Raw genomic sequence first — 26,751 nt, forward strand, 5'->3', positions numbered from 1 at the left:
GGCATGTGTGCGGCCCGGGTTCGATCCTCAGCACCACATACCAACAAAGATGTTGTGTCCGCCGAGAACTAAAAAATAAATATTAAAAAAAATTCTCTCTCTCAAAAAAAAAAAAAAAAAGAACTTGAGCTATAACTTAAGAATAATCTAGGGTTTGGCTGGGGATGTAGCTCAGTGGTAGAGCACTTACCTTGCATGCATGGGGACCCTGTGTTCTATCCCCAGCACTGAAAAAAAAAAAAAAAAAGTTAAAGACTGAACCTTACCATAGTAAACATTTTCCTGGAAGTTGGAGCAGATATTAAAAATAAAAATGGGTTGAAGAGTAGCAACAAATTAATTGGACTATTACTCATAAATCATTTTATATATATATATATATATATTATATGTAAATATGTCTTCTTCTTTCTTTTTTCTTTGGTACTGTGGTGCTTTACCATTGAATTGGATTCCCATATCCCCAGCCCTTTTTATTTTTTGTGACAGGGTCTTGCTAAGTTGCTTAGGGTCTTGCCAAACTGCTCAGACTGGCCTCAAACTTGTGATCCTCCTAATTCTGCCTCTCAAGAGGATGGGATTGCAGGTGTGTACCCCCTGCCTGACTGTCCTTATCCTTCTTGGTATACTATATTATTGTTTGTGAGATTAAGAGCCTGGGTTTGAGAGTTCAGGAAGTTCTGAGTTCAAATCCTGACTCCAACATTTAATAGCTATGTGACTTCAGGCTAATTTCTAAGCCTTACAATTAAAAAAAAAAAATCTTTAAAAATGGAGATACTACCTACCTTCCTAAAGTAGTTATAAGGAGTAAATAAGATAATATATGTAGATAATTTGCCATAGTGTCTGACATAGAGGAAAGGCCAAATAAATGGCAAATGCTTATGTTATTAGCTTAGCAGAGTTAAACTTCAGCAGTTATAAATAACCTCGAAAAAATCTGAGTACAAGATTGCTTTACTTAATTTCCAGAAACACCTTCTTAAGGGGAGGGAGATAGATATTCAGAATTCTTCCCAGTGTTACTTTGCATATCTTTGGGGTATTTTTAAAGGTGCTAAGCAGGCATTTTGTTGTTATTGTTTTGTTTTGCTTTAGAGGACTTTATAGTATCCTTCTGGTTCATAGGATTTTGATAGTTTCTTTGCCACTTATACAATACGCTATGTCTTCTTTAAGCCTCCCTTGGCAAGAAATAGTGGGAATATTTACCAAGTAGTTTTTGGAAATAAGCTAAGCAGTAAGAGGTTCTGGGGATTCATATGCAATGTTACATAAATTAGGTGTCTCAATGTAATATGCTATGCCACTAAAAATAACAATTTACTTCCCCGGTGGCACAAAGTTGCCTGAATGGACCCCTCTGATTTTTGCCATCATAATGATAAGACCAGTCTGAACTGACAGTAGCCCCAGGGATGCTCCCAATGAGAACATCCAGCCTAGACTGATCTTTATTTCTACTATTTTTTTCCAATGTCACGGATTGAACCCAGGGCCTCCCTCACGCCTGCTAGGCAAGTGCTGCACCACTGAGCCGCACCCTGGCCCAGTCTCAATTTCTCATTTACAGTGAGGAAAGCAGCCCACTTGAATGTGAAAATCATCTGCTGATTTCAAGGGGAAAGCTGGAGGCCGAAGATTAAGTGAGGAGACACAAAATTCTTCAGTAAAACATTGTGAAGTGATAATATGAAAATGACACTCTTGAGTCCTATTTCCCATCAGCAAGGTGCTTGAGAATAGTGGGTCTGATTAAGACAGAAGAAAAATGTGCCAGAAAACAGAAAGGATAAGTCTTGCTATGTGGTCTCTTGCTCCTGGCAAAAATGTTCTGAGTATTCAGAACTATGAAGGGGTGGTAGAAAATTCTGTTTTTATGAATAGTGTAAATCAGATTTTACTGATCAAATTCTGAAATACGGGGGTGATTAGAAAATTATGGAATAAAATGCTTCGTCATGTGAAGCCTTGCCAGCTGCTGCAGTTGGTGTCATAATATGTTTCTTGGTAGAACTATGGCATGCTGGTGCTGGGACCATCGGTTAATCAGATTTGGTGGGATGCTGATGACCATGCAAACTGGGTGGGCCTGAGACTGTGTTATAGGTGATACATCCAGGCTGCTTCATCCTGAGAGCCATTACACAAGGCCTGTCAATCTTGAAAATTGTAATGGCCTCCCCTTCTTAAAAAATTTATCTTAATTAAGTATATATGACAGCAGAATGCATTTTGATTCATTATACACAATTGCAGCACAACTTTACACTTCTATGGTTTTACAGGATGGAGCATCATACCATATGTGCAGTCATACATGTACCTAGGGTAATGATGTCCATCTCATTCCACCATCTTTCCTACTCCCATGCCCCCTCCCGACCCCTCCTCCCCTTTGCCCCATCAAAGTTTGTAATGGCCCCTTTTAAAGGTAACTACAAATTCTCCACTGATCCTTCTGTTTACTTAGTTACTTTTATCATAATGTTATCTTTAAATGCATAAAAACTAAAACAGGTACAAATTCTTAAATTTAAACAACACTATGGAGCCTGTGATATTTAAGTTGACAATGCTAATTTAATGAGATGGATGGTGTTATTTTGCTGAGCTAAGTAATTGATTACACTGTAAATATAGTACTTTTGATTTTGGTGCATCTTGGTAGGTTGTAAAACTACCCCTCTCAACTTTTCTTTAGTTGAACTATTAAATTACCTTCCTTGAGACAGCAGTAATGTATCATTCACAAACTATGGCTAACTCTATTCTTTACTCATTTGTAAAGGACAATTGGGAGTACACCATGCCAACTGGATCTCAAACAAAGCAAACACGAGCAAAACCATAAGGCAGTGCTCAGTTATTAAGTGGTCTCCTTGTTCTTAACGGAAACACTCCTTCGCCACATATAGCTATGGAGCCCTTAAAGTGGTGAGTGCAACCCAGGAACAGAATTTTAAATTAATTTCCATTATTAAATAGCTACTTGTGGCTAGTGACTACTGTGTCAGATAGGGCATCATCCTAGTTCATACATTATTATGGCTTTTTAGATTATCATTGAGATAAAATCTCTAGCTGTATGAGTTGGACAATGCTTTTAACCTCTCCAACCCTCCATGCCTTTATCCGTAAATTGGGGATAATGAGATATAACACATTTAATCACATAGCACAGTGGCTGGACAGGAACAGCCCTCGAACATTACCCTAGGTGTTGCAATAGGGTGATATGCCAGGAGGAAGGTTCACCCCCCCCAAGTTACTCCTGGGTGCGCTTATTCTTTGACAGGCATAATTGACATTTTTCTCTGTCTCATGTGAAGAATCAATGAAGACATCTTTTGACTGTGTTGCTATTTTTATTACTATGTAACCGGCAAACTAATAAAAACAGTGTTGTTATCATGCAAATGTGGCTTAGATTAGTCACCCACCAGCCAGCCTTCTGCCTTCTAATTCAATTGCCCTTCTCTGTCCAGTGAGCCGCCAGTCATCTCAAATAACTGTCATAGATGCTCCAAATAGGCGAGGTGCTTAGGACCATATTTTAATTTTTCTGGGAAACAGGAAGCCTAAGCCCCTTTCCAATTGTAGTGGAACATGATGATATAGTTTATATGGCACTGTTGCCTCCACCTTGCACCTGTGGGGGATGTACTTCCATTCCCATGCCTAATTTCCAAGCCCATTTTATTCCTGGCAAACACTCTGCATCAGTATCTAGAGTCTGTTCAAGCATCACCTCATCTATGGAACCTTTTCTGACCCTTACAGGTAAAATTTGTCTCCTCTGCCCCTGCCCCCTCACTCTGTACCTGACACAGATTTCCATTGTAGCAACCATAATTTTTTCCACATGTATTCTTACTTTATGTTATGGGACTGGATTGTGTCTCTCCAAAACAAAAGAAGGATATCAAAATCCTAATACCCAGGACCTCAAAATATGACCCTATGTGGAAATAGGATCTTTGCAGATGTAATTAGGTAAAATGAAGATAGGCCCTTAATCCAGTATGACTGGTGTCTTTATAAGAGAAGAGACAGAGACAGAGACTCATAAGAGGAAAATGCCAGGTGGCAATGGAGGCAGGAATCAAAGAGCTGTAGCTAGGGATGTGTGGGATCCCAAGAAAACCACCAGAATCTAGGAAGTAGCAGAAGAGGGTTCACCTACAGGGTTCAGATGGAGCATGGTCCTGCAACCATTTGATTTCAGACTTCCAGTGTCCAGAGCTTTGAGACAAATCAATTTCTGTTAAAGTCACCCAGTTTGTGGTATTTTGTTTTGGCAGCCCCAGGAAACTAATATACCTCCCTAGGCCAGATGCTCTTGAGGACAAAGACCTTGTTTGATTTATGTATGTGTTCTTGGCAGTTGTTGTGGTGTCCAAAGCAATCCAAAGAGTGACCAAACCTTGTTGGATGGGTAAGTGAATGAACACAGGACTCATTCTTTTGCCTTAATCTGGTTTCAGATCGGAACTGCAGAAAAATCACTTTAAATATATATATAGGGCTACTGCACATGGCCACCCAGGCTAGGCACTGCATGATTCCAGAGTGGTGTGATGTAGCAACCTTCAATTATTTATCACTGTACTACTTAATTTACATAAAAAGCCAACAGAAGAGTGAACTTCCATGCCATCTGTTAGGGGGAAAAAAAAAAACACCACCATTGTGAGATTCAGCTCTTACTCATCCTGCCAGCTAGGAGAAGCCATAAATAATTACCCTCCAGATCCTCTAGCCAAGTCCAGCCTGCTGCCTGTTTTTGTAAATAAAATTTTATTGGAACATGGCCATGCTTACTCGTTTACATATTGTCTTTTGTACTACAGTGAGAAAGGGTTGTGATAGGTTATGACACAGCCTATATAACCTAGAACATGTGCTGTGTGGCCCCTTGCAGAAAAAGCTCTCTGAGCCCGGCTCTAGATAATAGAAATTGGTAGACATTGCCAGAATGTTTGTTATTAAGTGGTGAAAACCCCACCCTGAAACGAAACCACCCACTTCATCACACTTTGGAAGATTCTACGCTACTGCTATTAACATAGGCGTGCCAGAAAGAAAATTATGTGTGGAAAATAATTTATTTCTTCCTCAAAATGGGAGTAAGGGGTTAAAAAAAAAGAGTATGCAAGCTTATTTCTGTGCGTGTCTGAATAGGGAGACGTGGGTGGAGTAATTCCAAGCCTATAGAGCCTATGCGCTTCCACAACTAGGTGCTCTACATGGGGAATTTTTGAACTGTGTCCAGCTACAAAAGTTGGAAAGAAATGAAAACAGAAGAAAGGGATGGAGATCTATTATAAAGTCCAAGGGGAGAAATGCTATTTAAATGTTTATGAGAAAAGTGTGGCCTGCAGTTTCATTCTTTCTGGAAAGTATTGTGAAAAGTCTTAGACCTTTCTGATGGGTCCTCTCTGCTACAGGTACACATCTGCCCTGTGATCCCATCGCTAGGTCTCAAATGATTGGGCCAAGGCTGGACCCCTGGTCCAAGGGTCAAAGGCCTATGGGCTGGCCTGGTACAAGTGGACACGGGCCATAGCAACCATGGTGCTTGCTCTTGGGGACTTTAAAGACATATGAATATAGTTAGTGAACCCTTGTTTCAAGACTAGAAAAAGAAGAAACAGGGAACAGTTCCCATAATGTCAGGGCTATTGCAGAGATAAATAGAAAAACTGGTCACAAAGGTAGCACTGTATCCTGAATGATGTTGCCATTTCTGGAGGTTTGGCCTTCCCACTGAGGCTGTATCATTAACTGTGGCCCAGTCTGTTCCATTTTTGTGTTTCTGCTCAAGGGTCAGTTTAGTTCATGGTCAGCTCAGTTTTCCACCACTCAGCCCATGCTCTCCATCCTCTGTTCCCTTATCTGGTTGTCCTTTGGAGTGTTTTACAAACTCTAACCCGCGGCCAACCCAGCCACAGACTTCTCCACTCCTACACGTGGGAAGTTTAGGGCTTCAGGAAAAATAGTACCCAGTCACTTTGTTGCTGGCATTAGAAATGCATGGTTTCCAACCTCAGCTGAGCTCCCTGTCTATATTTGATCGACTCTCCCACAGCATCCCACCACCCCGTGCTATAAAGCTTCAATAACCCCAGGCTTCGGTCTCCGTGGCTTGCCTCATACCCTACCTCAGAGGAAACAGAGGAATCAGGCCCCAGTTTCCAGACACCCCCAACCACTTATATCAACCCGCACCTTTTTTTTTTTTTTCCTGCTTTCCTATTCCCAAGGAGGCACTAAAACTTCTGCTCTTCAAAGCCAATCCCTCTACCTATGTTCCAAAGTTCAAGATCTTCTAGTCTGGATTTCTACTTGTCCCTATGCAATTATTCCCTCTTATTCCTGTTTTCTGCCATTTCTTCCTGGCCCATGGTTTCTTTCCTTGAAAAAAAAAATCATGTATTTTATATATTATTTTATATATTATATATGTATTGTTTATATATATAATTATATATAAAATATATGATTTTTAAATATTTTTTATATTATATATAAAATACATGATTTCTTGACTTTTCATAAGCTACTTATCTTACTGAACTCATTCATGTTAAGGAAATTCCGGTCAATATGAAGAACGGAGGTGATTCAAAGCCACCCCATTCCCAAATCCAAACATGTACAAATGCTGCTTAAAATATAACAGACTAATTTTTCCCTAACTAAATAACAGAGCTCAAATAAATTGAGTAAAGAGGTGTCTCCAGGCCCGAGAGATGAAGGAAGTTCAGAAAATCCGAGTGATCAGAGGAGTTTTAGTCAGCTTTTCTGCCACAGTGATCAAAAGACCTGGCAAGAACAATTTTAGAGGAAGAAAAGTTTATATGGGGCTCACAGTTTCAGAGGTCTCAGTCCACAGAGAGCCAACTCCATTGGCAGAACATCATGGTGGAAGGGCGTGACAGAGAAAAGCAGCTCAGGACATGACAGGAAGCAGAGAGTGTTCCATTTACCAGGAACAAAATATATAACCCAAAGGCATGTTCAGTGACCCACCTCCTTTGGCCATGCCTTACCTACCTACATTTACCACCCAGTTATCCCTATCAGTGAACTCATGCATTGATTAGTTAAGGCTCTCATAACTCAAATCATTTCACCTCTGAACTCTCTTGCATCGTCTCACACATGAGCTTTTGGAGGATACCGAACAGCTAAACCATAACAAGAGGGAACAAAAGGTGACAGACTACTGGGCTGTAGGAACCTGAAACAGGCCTCATTAGATGGGAGCTAGTGTCCCTTCAGCAGCATGGGGAGTGGAGTATAGGTCATAAAACCCATATTGTGAAGGAGTAGGTCTCAGCCCCAAACCACAAAGGTCTACCACTTGTGAAATAGGAGCTATGAAAATTCTCCCACCATCTTCTGGAAGTGTTAGTAAAGCAGGACATCTACCCAAGGCAGTGTATGACAATAACCCCTGAGAGAGTGGAGCCTGAGGCTACCCTACACCTGAATGGAGTGTGGACCCTGATCTCATACCTCCCATGTGGTTCTGAGATCCCAAATGAGGCTTTATCATGAGAATTTGTCCAGATCCAATGAAATTCATAGGGCCTCTACAAGACATAATGGACATTTTTTTTTCTTTCCTTTTTTTTTTTTTTGGTACTAGAGATTGGACCCAGGGGTGGTCTACCACTGAGCTGCCAAATATATCCCCAATCCTTTTGATTTTGAGATAGGATCCCACTAAGTTGCCCAGACTGGTCTTGAACTTGGCAATTCTCCTGCCTCAGCCTCTCAAAATGCTGGGATTACAGGTGTGTGCTACTATGCCCTTCTCCTTATAGGGACATTTCTATACCCCAGGGCACTTGGAACTATCCTCACTAAAGATGAGCTCATAATAAAGATATATAAACTAAACAATAAAACAAATCATTGAAAGAGTCAGCAGACCAGCTCATAAGAGGATTTGTGATTCCAGAACTAGAAATAATAGCCTTTGCTGGGCACAGTGGCTCACACCTGTAATCCCAGCAGCTCAGGAGGCTGAGACAGGAAGATTGCAAGTTCAAAGCCAGCCTCAGCAAAAGTGAGGTGCTAAGCAACTCAGTGAGACCTTGTCTCTAAATAAAATAGAAAATAGGGTTGGGGATATGGCTCAGTGCGCGAGTGCCCCTGAGTTCAATCCCTGGTACTCCTCCCAAAATAAATAATAGCACAATCTGAAAGAAACTTTAAAATGTTTAAAAATATGAAGAAAGAAATAGAATCCACAAAGGGACAGATAAAAGAACAGGCGGATTTGAAAAAAATCTAAAAAATGAAAAATGTTGCTTTTTTAAAGTTAAAACTCAGTGGTTGGTTTGAACAGTAGTCTAGACCTCTGTAAAAAGAAAATACTTAGTAAGTGTCAATTCAGAGAGGCAAAGATATAATATATGGAAGAGGAATTGAGAGGCATGGAGGATAGAATGAAATAATTTGAGATGCATGAAATAGAGTTCCAGAAAAGCAGTCATTGTTGCTGAATTCCAAATATTTTTTGTTCTCTCCTTGGACCCATGGAATGATTATACTTCCTTATTGCCTGGCAGTTAGGTGTGGTCATGTGACTTATTTTAGCCAATGCAACGTGAGTGGAAGTGATAAGTGTATCTTCTGGGGGGATGATTTACGACTTTATGCACAACTCATTGTGCTCTTTTTCTCCCTGTACTTCTGCCAAGGTAATCAGCAACATTCCAAGTTTTTTTTTTTTTCTTTTTCTTTTTGTTTGGTTTTGGTACGGGAGATTGAACCCAATAGCAATTACCACTGAAATATACCCCCAACACTTTTTTTTTTTAAATTTTGAGACAGGGTCTTACTAAATTGCTGAGGTTGGCCTTGAACTTGCAATCCTCCTTCCTCAGCCTCCCAGGTCACTGGGATTATAGGTATATGCAGGTTGTAGTTATTTTATCAACTCAAACTCAGAGTAAAGACAATACAGAGTAGCAACCCCAGACAGCCCTCAATTGATCAGGTGTGAAGAATAGACCTTGAGTTGGGTGGTGGTAATCCCAGCAACTTGGGAGGCTATGCTGGAGGACTACATGTTTTGAGTCCAGTCTGGCACTGTGCCTCAGAATAAAGAATAAAAAGGGGCCAGGTGCAGTGGCACAAGAGGCTGAAGCAGGAGGATCACAAGTTCAAAGCCAGCCTCAGCAAAAGCCAGGCTATAAGCAACTCAGTGAGACCTTGTCTCTAAAGAAAATACAAAATAGGGCTGGGAATGTGGTTCAGTGCGCAAGTGTCCCTGAGTTCAATCCCTGGTACCCCACCTTCTCAAAAAAGTCCTGAGGATATGGCTCAAGGGTAAAGGACCCTGGATTTAATTCTCAGTACCACAAAAACAAAAATGAAAAATCTTTGTTTTAAGCTGCAAAAATTTTGGGACTGTTCCTCTTGCAGTATGACATAGCCATCTTGACAGATATAGAGAAAGTGGCAATCAGAGCCATCATTCAAAGAGCTGATGAATAAAATCCTTCCAAGATTAAAGAAAGACATGGATCTTTGAATTAAACAAGTATATCAAGTCCTGGTGAGACACAGAAAACGAATCCACAATCAGGCACATAATAAAGAAGGCCAAAAAGAAAAACATACTTCATCTAGCTTAATCCTTGCAGTGATTCTTTTAGACAATATTAATATTCCCATTTAATATGTGCAGAAGCCAAATCCTAGTCTTATGGCTACAGAGTAAGTGAGATATAGAAGTAGAATTCAAACCCAGATCTATCTTCCAAAGCTCATCATTTTCAAACCTCATTTTCACTTTACAACATCCCTGGAAAATAACTCTTATTTTCCCACATAAAAAAAAACTGAGGCTCATAAATGTTGGATGACTTGTCCAAGCATATAAAACAAATAAATGGCAGGGCTTGAGTTTGAACTCAAATCTTGTCATCTTTAAAGCCTCAATATTTATTCCTGTGTTATACTGTCTTCCATAATGTCCCCAGAATTTGGCTTACATATTTTTATTAAATTCTCCACATTTATTCTTCAACCACAGTGGCCTTCCTGCTGCTCTTTGAATACATCAGCTGTCTTCCAGTCTCAAAGTCTCTGCATGGATCACTTCTGCCTAGAGTGCTCTTTCCCCAGCCAGCACAATGACCCTTAATTCTTTCAGTTTAAATTCTAAGAGGCCTTTGCTGACCACCCACATCCTGAACGTGGTTCTATCCCCTTACCCTGATTTATATTCTTCCTAGTGTTATCGAAAGTCTGGTTCTTGTTCTCCAATGCTGTTCCAATAAAGAGGACAAGGTTTTGAGAAAAAGGAAAGGAGAAAAGCAATGGCTTCACTTCACAGAGGCTGCCATTCTAACTGCCAGGGGGGGACAGAGGCCTTTAAAAAGGGGGACTCAAGGGCTGTTTTCCAAGCATCATTATCTGTAGATCTAATTAATGTTTAACTTATATCCTTGAAAGAGCTGTTGTTCCAGTTTCTAGGACCTGAGTTTCTTTACTCTTGGGGACAGTGAGTAGAAGGGCAGACAACTCAACTAAAGATGGGAAGAATGTGAATCTTGCTTTGCCCTTGGTTGGGAAGGGGAAGGAGAAGAGGAAGGAAAAAAAAAAAAACAAACGCATACTAGTTTAAAAAGAAGCCACCAGCAATTGAGCGGTGAGGTCAAGGTTTATATTTAAAACATGAAGTGGACCCCTGTTACAGTGGTATGCATGGTTGTCTGGCATTATACATTATAGATCTCCATGTTTTAGATGTTCACTGTCTGTCCCCTCCTTTCTGATGAAAGTTCTGTCACAGCAGATTGTTTATTTTGTTCTATATCTTCTATTGATCAATGCATCCTTGTTAAATGAGTGAATGGTGAGTGACTGAATGAATGAACGTGAACCAGGGTATCTATATTTAGCACTGATGAATCTGTTAAGAACACCATGAAGCAAGTACCTTGGGAGCACACCTCATCTTCAGGCAGGGCTGGCATGAGGCAGCCTTAGGGCAAAGGGAGGGCCTTAACCACACCCCTGCCTTTGAATTCAGAGAACATCAAATGCTTCTTACTTTAAAAGGACCCACACAGGGTCATGTGAAGAGATTTGCTCACCTACCTTTGACCAACAGTCTGATTTCTTACCTGCCTTAGCAGTCACGCACAGATCAGAAGTACTGCATCCTATGAAGGGATAAGTCCATAAGGTCTGGTCTATCACTCTCTATTATATTTGCTCCCATCTTTTCTCCTTTTCTGCCCTTCTCTACTGTACCTTATTGGTGACAACCCGTGTGGGTAGTTATTATGACTTCCCTGTGACTTCTTTTCATAAATGAGAAAAATCCCAGCTCAGAGAGGTAAAGCAACTCACACTCAAAAGGATGCATTGAAATCCTAACCCTCCACATGTCAGAATGTGACCTTATTTGGAAATAGGATATTTGCACACATAATTAGTTAAGATGAGGTCATATTGGATAAGGGTGGGCCCGTAATCCAATATGACTGGTGTTCTTTTTTTTTTTTTTTTCACCAGAGATTGAATCCAGGGGTGCTTAACCACTGAGCCACATCCACTGGGATGTTTTTAATTTTGTTTTATTTTATTTTATTTTGAAACAGGATCTTGCTAAGCTGCTTAAGGCCTCTCCAAGTTGCTGAGGATGACTTTGAATTTGCAATCCTCCTGCCTCAGCCCCCCTGAGCTGCTGGGATGACTGGTGTTCTTATAAAAGAACATCATGTGAAGAGGCAGAGTCACAGGTAGAGCACTATGTGATAATGGAGAGTTGGTACAATACATCTAGACTCCAAGGAACAACAAAGATTGCCAGCAAACTTTGTGAAGTGGAAGGGAAGAATTTACTAACAGGTTTCAGAAGGACTATGATTTTGAACATTCAGCCTCTGGGACCGTAAGACGGTACATTTCTGTTGTTCCATGGCACCCGGTTTGTGGTACTTCCTTTCAGCAGTATTAGGAAACTAATGCCTATGAAAAAGCCACCTTTCCTTTATTCCACACCATCTTGGAGATTTAGGGCAGGGTTGGCCCATAGGTGTGAATAGGGGAAAAAAAATGTGTGCTTAATTGGTGTAGAGACTTCACCTCATCTGAAGTCCCAAAATAGAACCTAAACTATTTAACTCACATCATGATATCTATGAATGTGAAGAAGTTCCCCCAACCAAAGTTGACTAAGTTCAAGTTAGTTCTCAAGAAAGAATAGCCCCGGGAAAATTAGGGATCTCCTTGGAAGCCTCCCCAACGCGTGTTTCCTATAGCACACTGTCCAACCTCCAGATTCAGGGTGACACCTAGGGACCTTCCTAACCGTATACAAGATGCTTTCTTCTTCTATTTTTTCTACTCTCTACTCTCTATCCCTGAACCACAAGCTTTTTTTTCAGCTTGCCCTGGGTTTGCCTTGATTCTTACAGTGGCATTCAGGAACATATCTTTCATCCTGCTGGAAGAAAACAGAGTAGTACCAAAATATCTAATTCCTGCTCTACTGCCTCAATCCATGCGTATTCCTTTAAATAATGTCACAACTCTCCCGAGTGCAGCTGTCAAGGCAAAGGGGTTGAGGATGGGGGAGGCAGAGAGACAGGATCTGTGCATCAAGGAGAGGAATCAGAGGGTAAAAAGGAGCAAGAGAGTAGATAAGGAGGTGGACATCTGAGGGTTACTGGCCTCTCCTCCTTGAGTAGATATTCTGAAGCATTTGGCCCTTGGGAAATCAGCATTTTCCAGTGTTTCCTTGCCTTCTGCTCTGAATGTCTGGTTTTCTGATTTTTAGAAGTGAAAAAAATATTTTGATTTAAGCCATATGGCCTTTTTCTCCCTGCACTGGAGCTGTAGAAAACTCACAGGGGCAGGTGTGGAAGGCAGTGGCAGCAGGGTGGGTGGGTCCATAGGGCCTGTGTGTCTATAGCTTGTGCAGTCCTGTAGCTATGGCAACCGTGTGCAATGCCACTTGCATAGCATCGTAACATGGCCCTAGAGTTGCCCCTGGCTCCTCAACTATTCCTCTTCAGTGTGCTATCTGTGCTGTGGTTTCCTAGCTACCATAGCTCTGCTTTTATTTTTTTGAAGTCGTGCTTAGGTATTGTTTCTGTTTGCTGTGCTTGTTGGCACTATACCTTGTCATCTGATAGAAACACTAGAGAGCAAAACCAAAACCCATATCTTATAGATTGTTAACAATTGTCTGTACTTAAGCACATTGAGTTAGAAAGATTCTTGAGGCCGTGGTCTGGAGGAGATTACCACTTGAGGCTTTCTTAGTTCTAAAGGTCCATTTTGGGCTCTGTTAGAACTCATTAGATCTATTGATTGACTACCTGCATCCTCTTTGCGCATGCATGTGTGTGTGAATTCTTAACAATCTCCCAAATACAATATCAGTAAAGTAAAGCAAAATTTACAATATATGCAAATATATTGTTTCATCCTATGAAGCTTGTTTACAAGTAATTTATGCATATATACCCTGTAAAAGAAAGCAGTATTCTGTTATTTCTGATAACACATACACAATTAACTATTTTTATTGATCGTTAAAGTAATCTCCAAATCCTCAGACATAGTTCTGCTGTAATTAAATTTAAATGTTTTTTAAAAATTCTTGTAAGTTGGGAATTTACTATTTTCATATTTTACTTTCCTTATGTTTGGTCATTAATTGTGACATCATAAACAGCGAAGATTTAAAGTCCTTAACCTTCTCAGGCCCAAATAGAAACAAAATCTCAACACCCATAAGTTATGAGCAGCCTCCCACAGGGACTATAAGACCAAATACACTTATAATTGAATTAACTAGGGAGAGGATTCTGGGAAGATGACAGCATCAGCAGCATAGTTTTTAGACTCTCCGAATCTTTACATAAAAAAAAAAAAAACAGAGAACAACAGCATAGAAAAACGGAAAACATTTGCAACAAAACAGTCCATTCTGTTGCTATCACTGAATACCACAGACTAGATATTTCTAAAGAATACAGGGGTACTTAGCTCCTGTCATGGTTCTGGAGGCTGGGAAGTCCAGGAGCACCACTCTGGCATCTGGTAAAGGCCTTATTGATGTATCATAAAATGTTGGAGGACATCACATGGTGGAGACAGAGCAAATGTGCTAGTCTGGTCTCTTTCTTTTCTTATGAAGCCACTAATGCCATCCAGGGACCTCACCTTTATGCCTTCTTCTAATTCTCATTGCCTCCCAAAGACTCCATCTCCCAATACCAATCACATATGATTTTGTGGATTATGTTTCCAACACATGAATTCCAGGAGACATGCCCAAGCCTTGAGACTAGGTGACAGGGAAACCCCACAATGCTCAAATGCAAGTGGGTGGGGCCAAACCACCAACAGCCACAAGACCTGCATGGCATCAGTGTCTATCTGGGAGAAAGGATAAGGAAGCCACCTATGATGGACCTAGGAACAGGAGGACTCCAAATACCCAAGCAGACATTTGCTGGAAAGAGGGCAGGCCAATCTGGGAATAGCAGCAGAAGCAGGTTTTGGCCAATACCAATGTCAAACCCATGGGGGGAAAGTCAATGAAGAGATAGAACTTAAGAAATAATTAGAGATAAAGCAAGAAGAGGCTGGAGGGCTGGGATTGTGGCTCAGAGATAGAGTGCTTGCCTCAAACGTATGAGGCACTGAGTTCCATCCTCAGCACCACATAAAAATCAATAAATAAAATAAATATTTTGTGTCCATCTACAACTAAAAATATTTTAAAAAGAAAAAGAAGAGGCTGGAGCAGCTCAGCTCCTATGAACCCCCAAAACCAACTGCCAGGGGCCCTGGGTATGACAGAGTCTCACACTGAAGAGAAATTTCCTGCACTGGAATAAAAAATGAATAGGACATGGACAAAAGATGAAGAAAAGAAAAGCTCTAGATCCAAATAGTGAAATATCCTGAAGCAAGCTGACTTATTTTTAACCTACCCCCAAACCAGAAAGGAAGTTCTATGAAGAACTGAGTTTCCTACTTTATAATGAAAATTCAGGAAAACTAATTTGGCATTAAAAGAAGCAATGGAAAATATCAAGGTCACATAGTTTTTATAAAGAAAAAGAAAAAAAATGGAGCAAAGAGCTAAATAACATCCCCACAGGCAATAAGATCACCCCAGAAAGAATAGCAACAAAACAAACCTAAACTGTAATCTATTGTTTCAAATGAGATAAAAGAAAATAGTACATGATATGAAAATCATAGAAACGAGCATTAGAAATTCAGCACTGAAGAGACAGAACTCAGGAAATATTTATAAATAAAGCCAAAATAATATAAGAAAGGAAGAATAAGCCAGAAAGAAAGAGCAAATAAATTCAACAACAATGCCTGAAGAATAAGTGGAAAAGAAGAAAATTTTTTTGAAGAAAAAATTTTAAAAGTTTTTAAATTCAGAAAAAAGCAAAGATTTGAGAGAAAGTGACAAATATTAAAGAGTGACAAAGAAGATCCAAAAGGGAGAGAACAGATTGCAATTGGAGGGATCAACACAAATCATGAGATATTTTATCTTTAAATATCTCTCCGTGTGTGCATTTCCTTTTCTGTACATTGAAAACACTGTTCATTCTGTCTACTGGAAACAATGACCAAACATTGAAAATAATACCCAATCCAGCAGCAGTGAACACCCACAGTATGATCCCAGTCTACCATTTCTCATTAAAATAACTCAGCACATCATCAGGAAATGGCTGATTTCAGGTCTGGGATAGAAAATGTACAAAATGAAACTGTTATCCAACTAGACAATAACAAAATTATCAAAGACTACCCAAATTGTGTTGAAAGTAAGGAAGAACAAGTTGAAGAAATTTCCACTGGCTAAAGATGGAACAATTTGAATTTCAGTAAATAATAATTTTAATTGGTTAGAAGCTATAAATGGCTGGAGTGGGGGTACATATCTGTAATCCCAGCAGCTTGGGAGCCTGAGGCAGAAGGGTCATGAGTTCAAAGCCAGCCTCAGCAATGAGGAGGCACTAAGCAATCGGTGAGATCCTGTCTCTAAATAGAATACAAAATAGGGCTGGGGATGTGGCTCAGTGGTCAAGTGCCCCTGAGTTCAATCCCTGGTCCCCCACCCCACAAAAGCTGCTATCAAATATGTTTAAATTCATGAGTTCAGACTGAGAGTTCCAAAAAAGAGAAAATGCTTACTTTCAGAAACTACTAGGGAACTAATCCATATTTCAAAGTTTGGTAAAAGAAGGGAAAGATGATACATTTATCCTGCCTTTCCTAATGATGTTATCACTGGGTAATCAAATAGTACTGATAACAAGAATTTTCTCTTCATAATAATTTTTCAGCTAAAAAATGAAAAAGAAAAGATGGAATTAGAGTATCAGCATTTTGCAATCTCAGTGATCTAAAATATAAATATTAAGCGTCAACAGCTGCTAATAACACAAAAAGATAAATAATCAGACATCATTGCTTTCTGTTGTCTTGCCAGTCACCAGTTTCTTGGCAAAACCCCTACAAGAGATACCAAGCACTATGTAACTCCTGTTGTATTGGCAGCAACTTTAGAAAAGGAGGGAACCTGAGTCCGACCTGCTCTTTGGGTCTAGCATTCAAGTTTCAGGAGAATAGAAGAACATGCTCAATCATACCACAGGTGTGCAGTCAGCCAAATCAGAACATGGGCCTGATAACTTTTTTTATAAGGAAAAGAAAAGATAGAGGAGAACTAATAGCTTAGAAGGGAGTTTAAAAACAGAACTTTAAAAAGTTGGGCAAGACTATAGTGTTCGTGGATGCTCATTTGAAGAACAACAATGAAAGAGCTAGAAAGTGGTTAATATAGAAGTCAGGATAATGGTGACTTATGGGATGATAGAGGGGCTTGTGATTCACATTGGACATATGGGAAGGGATTCTAGAGTGGGAAGTAAAGTGCCACTTCTTTTCCTCCCTCCCTCCCTTCCTTCCGGATCAAACACAGGGCTTTGCCCATGTTAAGCATAGATTCTACCATTGAGCTATACTTTTAGCCTTAATGTTCCATTTCTTCTTTTTTAACTTCATGGGCTTTCAAGGATATTGGCCTTATAAATATTTATTTAACTATACATTTGATGTAATTTTCTGAATCTTTGTTAAAACAAATGTCAATAAATTTTACAGTAGGCTTTTTTTTTAAAAAAAGACAAGAATCAAAACATTTTATTGTTTTTAATTCACATTTTCAAAATATATCAGCAAAAATTCTTTGGTTGTACAGTTCTGAAATTTCACAAATACAGACAGTGATATAATCCCCAGTACAATCAAGATACAGAACAGTTTCACACCCCCTAAAACCTTCCCTTGTGCTCTCTAGTAGTCAACTCTCCATGCCGTCCTAATTCCTGGCAACTCCTCACCATAACGTTATCTATTTTTATACTTCATTTTTAGAATGTCATATAAATTGATTCATATGTGGCTTAAAAAACAAAAACAAAACATTGATCATTGTGAGGCTGGACTCGGCCACCGCTGTGGTGTGAGGCGCGTGTTCGGGCCCTTGTGGTCCCCGCACCGCTCCCCGGCTACTGCCTTGCTCTCCGGCGTCCGACAGCCAGCCTTCGGGACCTCCCCACCACGGACAGGCCTCGCGTCCACCCAGGACGCCTGAGCGACAACGTCCGGGAGAAGGACATCCAGCGCTTCCTCGAAGTAGACCTCAAAAATGGGTACGGCTTCATGGAGTTCGAGGACTCCGACGACGACGACGACGACGACGACGCCGCCGCCGCCACCGAACGGCAAGGAGCTCTGCGGCCCACATCCGGGGACGGCGCCGCGCGCGACGGCTACAGCTACGGAAGCCGCAGTGGTGGAGGTGGATACAGCAGTCGGAGAACCTCTGGCAGAGACAAATATGGACCTCCTCTTTGTAAGGAGTACAGGCTTATTGTCGAAAATCTTTCTAGTCGTTGCAGTTGGCAAGATTTAAAGGATGTCATGCAGCAAGCAGGTGAAGTAACATATGCAGATGCTCACAGAGAACGTACAAATGAAGGTGTAATTGGATTTCGCTCCTACTCTGACATGAAGCGTGCTTTGGATAAACTGGATGGTACAGAGATGAATGGCAGGAATATTAGACTTATTGAAGATAAGCCACGAGCAAGCCATTAGGCGGTCTTATTCTGGAAGCAGATTTAGGTCACGATCAAGAAGGAGGTCAAGAAGTAGGAGTCGCAGGAGCAGCCGCAGTAGATCTCGAAGTTTCTCAAAAAGTCGCTCCCCATCCAGGTCGCGGAGCAAAGGTGGATCACGTTCTAAATCAAAAGGCAGGAAATCTAGATCAAAAAGTAAATCTAAGCCCAAGTCTGATCGGGGTTCCCATTCACATTCTCGAAGCAGATCTAAGGATGAGTATAAAGTGTCCCGAAGCAGGTCTCCATCTCAGTCCCCCAAAGAAAATGGAAAAGGTGATATAAAGTCAAAATCAAGATCAAGAAGCCAGATACCCTTCCAATTCACCCTTCCTCTTCCACCCTCAAAGGCTCCTTCTGTGTCCCCTCCACCAAAAAGAGCTACTTCAAGATCCCGTTCTAGATCTCGCACAAGGTCAAGGTCCAGATCAAGTTCCAGAGATTAACCCAGAACTCTACATTCTTTGCACACTATTATGGAACACTTTCCTACTTGCTTAGGCAGTTACTCTTCCATGTTTATACTTGGCCTCTTCTGCAAGAGGAATTTCCTGAGAGCAGGAGCACACAAAAATTTGATTTGTGGCCAAATTTGATGAAAAAGATGAGGTTCTAAAATGGTGGCATGAAGTCAAAGACCCTCTCCCTTCTTTGTAGAATTAAGATAACTTTGATTTTATAGCTTTTGAGCTAAAATAACTTTTATAAAGATTAAGCTCATTTAGATTTTTTTAAAAAAGTATTTTCAGCAGGATCTGCTGCAGGGTTTTTGTTGTTGTTGTGTTTCATTTGTTTGCTTATTTTTAAATTAACCATTTCAAGCTTTGGATACTTAACGCTTTAGAGGGAGAATCCAATTTTCAATTATGTTGGCTTTTTATAAAGCTTGAGTTATGTAATATTTAAATATAAGTTTGCTACCAAGATGATTGCCTTATTGAATAGGTCACTATCTAATTCCTTTAATGTTGATATCTGCTATTTGTGGAAACAAAATTGTGTAAATTCTACTAAAGTGTAAAACAAGGCAAGCCTCAGACCAGCAATAAATTATTCAGTTTGGATAACATCAAAAAAATTTAAAAAAACATTTATTTTTTGGTTGTAAGTGGACACAATACCTTTATTTTATTTTCATGTGGTGTCGAGGATCGAAACTAGTGCCTCTCACATGCTAGGAGAGCACTCTTTCCTCTGAGCCATAACCCCAGCCCTCATATGTAGCTTTTCAAATCTTGTTTCTTTCACCTAGCATCATGCTTTGAGATTTAGCCTCATATTCTTTTTATTGCTAAATAGTACCCTTCATATGGATCCACCCCAGATATTTATTCATTTATCAGAAGTCATTTGTTTTGGCAATTCTAAAGAAAACTGCAATAAATATTCATGTTCAGGTTTTTGTATGAAAATAAGATTTCATTTATTTAACAAAAGATTTTTTTTCATGTTTCTTGGACAAATACCTAGATGTGATATTGCTGCATCATAGGTTAAATGTGTCTAACTTCACAAGAAGCCGTCAGAATGGCCACACCATTCTGCACCCTGACAGGCAGTGCATGAGTTGCTCTGCCTCTTCATCAGCACTTGGTATTATCATTTTTACCATTCTATGAAACATGTAGTGGTTTGTGCTTCCTTGATGACCTTGTTCTGTGATGCACATAAAATATTACTCATCTGCCATCTGTACAGCCCCTGCCCATTTTTTTAAAGCAAATTCTTGATTTTCTTATTGTCAAATTTTGAGAATTCTTTATTCCTTTCTCTAACTAATTGTTGTAGTCGGAAGTTAATTGACCATATATGTATTAGTCTGTTTCCAAACTTTATATTTTTTCAATTGATCTATGTGTCTATTCTTTCACCCATGCCATACTTTATTGAATACCATCATTTTATATTCAATATTAAACCATGCAGTTTGGATACTTCAATTTTTGTCCTTTTTTTTCAAAATTGTTTTGGCTATTCTACTTTCTTTGTCTTTTTCCATTCATATTAAATTAAATTAATTAATTAAGAATAAGTAATTTTTGGCACTGAGGATTGAACCCAGCAGTGCTTTGCCATTGAGTTATATACCCAGCCTTTTTTTTTTTTTTTGGTACCAGGATTGAATTCAGGGGTGCTTGAACACTGAGCCACATCTCCAGCCCTATTTTGTATTTTATTTAGAGACAGGGTCTCACTGAGTTGCTTAGTGCCTTGCCATTGCTGAGGTTGGCTTTGAACCCCTGATTCTCCTGTCTCAGCCTCCAGAACCATTGGGATTACAGGCATGTGCCCCCTCACCCGGCTATACCCAGCCCTTTTTATTTTTAATTTTGAGACAGGGTCTTGCTAGGTTGCTGAAGTTCTCCCTATGTTGCTGAGCTGGCCTCAAACTTGTAATACTCCTGCCTCAGCCTCCCGAGTCACTGGAATTACAGTCATGTGCCACCATGCCCAGCTCCATTCCAAATTTTAAAAACAGCTTGTCAACATATTAAAAAAATTAGATTTTTAAAATCACTTAAGGGGAATACAATTTTATTATTTCTAAATTAGTGGCTTTACTTCCATTTCTGGTTATGACTAACTCTTTTGTTGAAAACAGCTATAAAATTTGGTTAAAACAAGAAAACCACCAAAGAATTTCCCCAAAGTAAAAAAGTCACCAAGCCAAGAATTCAATAAGTTCTATGAATCTGAAACAGGACAAAACCAAAGAAAACCACATTTAGTCAAACCACTGAAAAGTAAATGCAAATATAAATATTAAAATTAGCCAGAGTAAAATATGGCACATTAACCTCAAATGAGCAACAGAAAGATTGACAGCTAACTTTTCCAACACAAATAATGGAAACCAGAAGATAATGGAATGGCATGTTAGTAGAAAAAATATCTTGCATATTTAGAATTATATACCCAATAAAATGGAAATTAAATAGAGATAAATCTATATCTTTAAATATAAAGGTGAGATAGAGACATTTTCATTTAAAAAAATCTAGAGTATTCATTGTAAGCAATTGTACTGGAAAAAGTAACAAATGGAATTCTTCTGCTACAAGTAAAAAATAATACCAGCTGGAAGCCCAGAAATGCAGGAAGGAATAAAGAACACCAGAAAATGAACATCTAAATTAATACTGATTGTTTAAAACAACAATAATAACATTGTAGTATTTGAAAAACTCTTCATGTATTCTTTCACTCAGCTGGACTAACCATCCATCATCATCCAAACAGACATGTGCATTTTTGCCTCTGTGCATTTGGTCTCTCTTTTCCCAATCATTTGAGGCCAAATTTACATCATGGCATCTTCAGTTTAATACTTAAACTATTACAACTTTGTTCCCTTTTTTATTTTTATTTACTGTGTGTGTTTTTATTTCTCAATATTGAATGATCTTTCAGGATCTACTGTAAGTTATCTATGCAGTATATCCTCAATAAATGTTTGTCAAATAATTAAATTTGCTGAAGAATAAATTGGTAATGAGCAGATAACCTTGTTGTTTTCTAGGACAGACTCATCTATCCATTATTAATAAATTGTTATCCTGAGGTTTGATAAAGACAGCTCCTACAAATATAAATAAGAAAAGCTTTAATAAATTCTTGGATGAATGATCCATGAGGGACAGATTGGATGATTACATCTCATCTTTAACCTTTTGAAATTCACTTGATGCTTGTTTAATAAAATCCTTCTTGCTATCGCTGTCAAATGGATCAGGCTGGTCAAACTTTATCCACAGGTATAGCATTTATGTCATTTTAACATGAGTCATTGTACTATTCCTAGATGCTAAAGAAAGAAAAGTCACAGCCCTTGAGCTCTTCAGAGGATGTAAAATTCTAAACAGAGGTTAAATGCACACCCATAAAACAACTTTAGATGAAATTTTAAAAAATTTTTGTAAGTTCAAGAAAATATGGAATAGTGTAGACTCAAGCTGCAATAGATAAGGAAACTAAAAAAAATTAAAATCACACTTGGGATGTGATTATTAGGAAAGACATCTGAAAAGATGCAGTTCTGATTTTGAAGGTGAGAAACATGTGGAAGAAACGGGGCATAGATTTTTCTAAGCAGGGAGAAATAACACACAAAACACAGAGGCAATATAGTAAGTCAATTCAGGCAACTATAAACAGGCTTGAGGAATTGAGGGAATGTAAGGCTAGAGAGAGGTGGAGGGGCAATTGATAGAAGATGTCAAATGTTTATTTTTAAAATAATGCAAAATTCTCTTTTTATTTTCAGTAGAAATAACCTTTACTGTCAACAGCCCAGTTAGACCCCTTAGTTGATATAATGATGATCCCAACTTCCTACGCTATTATTTGCAATAATTTCTGCCATATGAGTGTAATGGGAAAAACACATTGCAAAGTGAATTACTTTTGAAATGTATTGCATGCTGACATTTGGGAAATTAGATCCTGAACATGATGCATCTTGATTATTTAAGGTGCCTTCCCACCATGAAAAACAGATTCAACCCAACAATTTGAAAAAAACACATCTGCATGGTAAATTAAAGTTCTGTCTGTTGGCAAGGGTCTGATCAAAGCTTTTGGTCACTATTTAGACAAATAACCCTGGGCACAAACTATTCCTTGCCTAAGTACATGGGTCTGTGTCCAGAAAGACCTTCATCCAAACATTTTTAGCCTCATCTGTGAATCCATTCTATTGTATCCATTTTCTTAGGTACTCAACTGCTTCAGTGCTAGAGATGCCCCTGCTCAGCTGACATCTATTTTGTTTTCTGGAGAAAAGCCACATTCTCTCATGAAGAACAAACAACTCTTCACTTCTCCATTCCCACTCAGCAAATTCCTCTGGCACCATTGGCCTGTCTCATCATGAATGCGCATTTGCTTTGGCCTTTCCTTCTCCTGTGTAAGTTTCTGTGTTGATGGGGTGCTGGGCTAAGCAATGGTAAGTTCAATAGTCCTGACTTCAGAAGCATAGGTCAGGAATGAATCTGGCCTTCTGAGAGACACCATAAATGTTGGTATTTCCAGACAAGACCTTCCTTATTTACTAAACATATCCAGTCTGTGTGCTGAACCGAGCAATGTGTTGAGAGGGAAGGAAGATGAACAGGGAGATAATGGGACCTCACATGAAGATTAGAGAATTCCTAGATGCTAAAGAAATCTGAAAATTAACTGGGAATGCTAAAGAGGAATAGGATATAAAAACAATAGTGAAGGGTCAATAATTTCCTCATAAATCAAACAAGATTGCTATTTTGAACATTAATCTAAGCATGTATATATACATAAGCAGGCCTTTCTTTGTACTTGGTAAGAATACATGGCTTTATATATAACAATTGGTTTTGGTCATGAACCTATATTTTGGAGTCAGAGAGACCTAGATTTGAGTCCTGGCTTTATTGCTTACTGTATTGACAATATTAGTTATGTTATTATTTAGCTCCTCTAAGCCTTTGTTTATTTATTTGTGAAATGAGAATGTGAATAGTATCTGCCACAATAGGATTACTGTGAGGATAGCAGATAATACTTGTAAAAAGCTTAGTGTGTTGCCTACCATGGAACAAACACAGAGTAAAAGTTAGTTTTTATTATTTTTAAAATTTATGCAATTTCTCTACAGCAAATTGGCTTATATTCACTAGGAGGAATATAACTACCTAAAAAGAATCTTATACTGAATCTTTGGGGGCTATAAATTTTCATCCTCTTTCTGATCTTTTGGGCACCTCTGTAGTTTCACTGAGTTGACTTAAATCAAGTTGCACCTATAAATATAAATGTCTCTGATATCACTGAGCATGTTTTCTAATAGAGAGCTACGCACATATTTAATAAATAGTTCTCATAGTTTGCAATTTCCTCAAAGCAGAATAGGCGAATACCCCTAAAACTTGAATTCTGGGCAAAACAAGTATACACACACACACACACACACACACACACAGTTTGCTCGCTCACTTATTGTGGTTAGTTCTCATTACAATACTGCCATTTTATACATGAGGAAAATGCTGCCAAGAGATATCAAGTAGAGAGATCAAAGTTGCACTGCTAGCTGGACACATTCTCTGCATCATTTTCCAGGTGCCTTATATCTAAGTGTTGTCCAAAACTGAGCTCATTATTTCTGCCTGCAAAATTCTTCTTGCTATATTTCTTTTCTCAGTTAATGACACCATATATCCAGTGACCCAAGTCAGAAATCAGTGAGTCATCTCAGGCTTCTCCCTCTCCCTCGATCCTCATCATATCAAGTCGTACAGAGCTTTCCCTGTCTTTTGAATCTGAACTCCTCTTTGTTCTTACCACCACTGTTTTTAATTCAAGCTTCCATTTTTCCTTGCCCAAGTTACTGCAACTGTCTTCTAACAGATCTCTCTGATACTAGACATGCTGCAACCACATCAGTCTTCTGCTCAGCCACCAAGATGATATAACTAAAATGCAAACTAATACATCAATCCCCAGTTGAAAAGCCTTCCATGGTTCCCTACTGCCTCTAGTATGGAGCTCAGATTTCCTCGCATAGCCCTCATGATCCCAAAGCATACCTCTAGCCTAGTCCTGACAAAGTTCAATTACAGTGAGGTCCTCATATGATTGTCTCCTTTTATAGTCACTGGGCTCTTAAAAAGGAGAGACAGAATCTTTTCATCTTTGCAGCATAGCGTCTTGCAGTGCCAACAACAAAAAACATTGAAAAGGAAATAGTAACAACGGATCAGCTTATACTTTTCAAAATGTTTTTTTTATAATTTAAAAAATTGATATATAATACACGTAGCATAAAATCCACCATCTTAGTATGTAAAGTGCTTTTCAGTATATCCACAGTTGTACAACCATCAGCCCTATTTAATTCCTCAATGGTCTGTCATTGGAAGAGGAAGCCCTTTTCCATTAACAGCTACTTTATATTTTTCCCTTTCCCTTGATTCGGGTAAGTCCAGTCTAATTACAAGGGCCCATAAAAGTGGAGAACCTTTTCCAGCTCTGAAGACAGAAGAAGGGTCAGAGAGATGACAATCTGAAAAGAATTCGAGGCCTGGTTGATGGTTTTAAAATATAGGGAGCTACATGCAAGGACCAGGAGCTAAGGGAGACTCCCTAGCTGAGAAGTGGAGACTTCCATCCTATAATCATGTGGAACTGAATCATCTCAAGATATTAATAGCATAGTGGCACACGCCTGTAATCCCAGCAGCTCCGGAGGCTGAGGCAGTAGGATCACAAGTTCAAAGCCAGCCCCAGCAAGAAAAAGGTGCTAAGCAACTCATAAGACCCTGTCTCTAAATAAAAATACAAAATAGGGCTGGGAATGTCGCTCAGGGTCAAATGCCTCTGAGTTTAATTCCCAGTACCCCCCCACTCCTCCAGAAAAATATGAATAAGCAAGAAAATCTTCAGAAAGGAACACAGTTCTGCTGACATCTTCATTTTAGCCTGGTTAGACCCATACTAGATTATGATCTGAAGAGTTATAAGATAATAAGTTTGTATTGTTTTAAGCCACTAAATTTGTACTAGTTTATAGCAATAGCAATAGAAAGCTAACATGACACAGATTTCTGTAATTTGCTTTTTCAAAGAACAGTATATATTTTATAGATTGCTTCATATAGTGTATTCCCTTATTATTTTTTTTGATGACTATATAACTCTTCATTTAGATGGTAATTTTAAATGATATTTTTTAAAAAAATATTTTTATTTGTAGATTGGCAAGGTATCTTTATTTATTTTTTTTAAGAGAGAGTGAGAGACAGAGAATTTTTTAATATTTATTTTTTAGTTTTCGGCGGGCACAACATCTTTGTTTGTATGTGGTGCTGAGGATCGAACCCGGGTCTCATGCATGCCAGGCGAGTGCGCTACTGCTTGAGCCACATCCCCAGCCCCTCTTTATTTATTTTTTATGTGGTGCTGAGAATTGAACCCAGTGCCTCACATGTGCTAGGCAAACACAACTCAGCCCTTAAAATGCTATTTTTGTAGTAGCAATTACTTCAAATTAATCTTTGGCTTAGTGGAGGGTAGCTTGATGCTATATTCCCACTACCACTAATTTACTTTCTTTGGATGGAAATGGTATAATATTCTTGGGATATCCCTCTTTTTACTTGATAACACCTGAATGTTTTTGTCCCACCCTCTTCATTTATATGTTGAAATCCTAACCCCAAGGTATTGGTATTAAGAGGGAAGGGCCTTTGGAAAGTGATTAGTTTATGAGACAGAGACTTTTGTGAATGGCACTAGTGCCCTTATAAAGGATCCCAGGCATAGAGCCAGGCTAATGGTACATGCCTATAATTCCAGCAGCTCAGCAGACTGAGGCAGGAGGATTGCAAGTTGAAAGCCAGAATTAGCAACTTAGCAAGGCCCTTGGAAATTTAGTGAGAACATGCCCACAAATAAAAATAAATAAATAAGGTCTGGAGTTGTAGCTCTGTGGTAAAGTACCCCTGAGTTCAATCCTTGGTACTAAAAGTAAATAAAAAAATATAAATAAGAGATCCCAACGAGACTC

The 26,751-nt window shown here is 39.1% G+C and overlaps 1 protein-coding gene across 1 annotated transcript; it reads left to right on the plus strand.

Moving 5' to 3' along the window:
• The first annotated feature begins 15,748 nt into the window (after positions 1-15,748).
• Positions 15,749-18,655, plus strand: LOC113192199 (uncharacterized). Its single transcript, XM_026402256.2, is given in 3 exon segments — positions 15,749-15,848; positions 17,528-18,186; positions 18,188-18,655. Coding segments are annotated over 3 exon segments (1,227 nt in total).
• Positions 18,656-26,751: the final 8,096 nt, after the last annotated feature.

This window comes from Urocitellus parryii, chromosome 7 (genome assembly GCF_045843805.1).
Source record: "Urocitellus parryii isolate mUroPar1 chromosome 7, mUroPar1.hap1, whole genome shotgun sequence".
NCBI classification, from domain to species: Eukaryota; Metazoa; Chordata; class Mammalia; order Rodentia; family Sciuridae; genus Urocitellus; species Urocitellus parryii.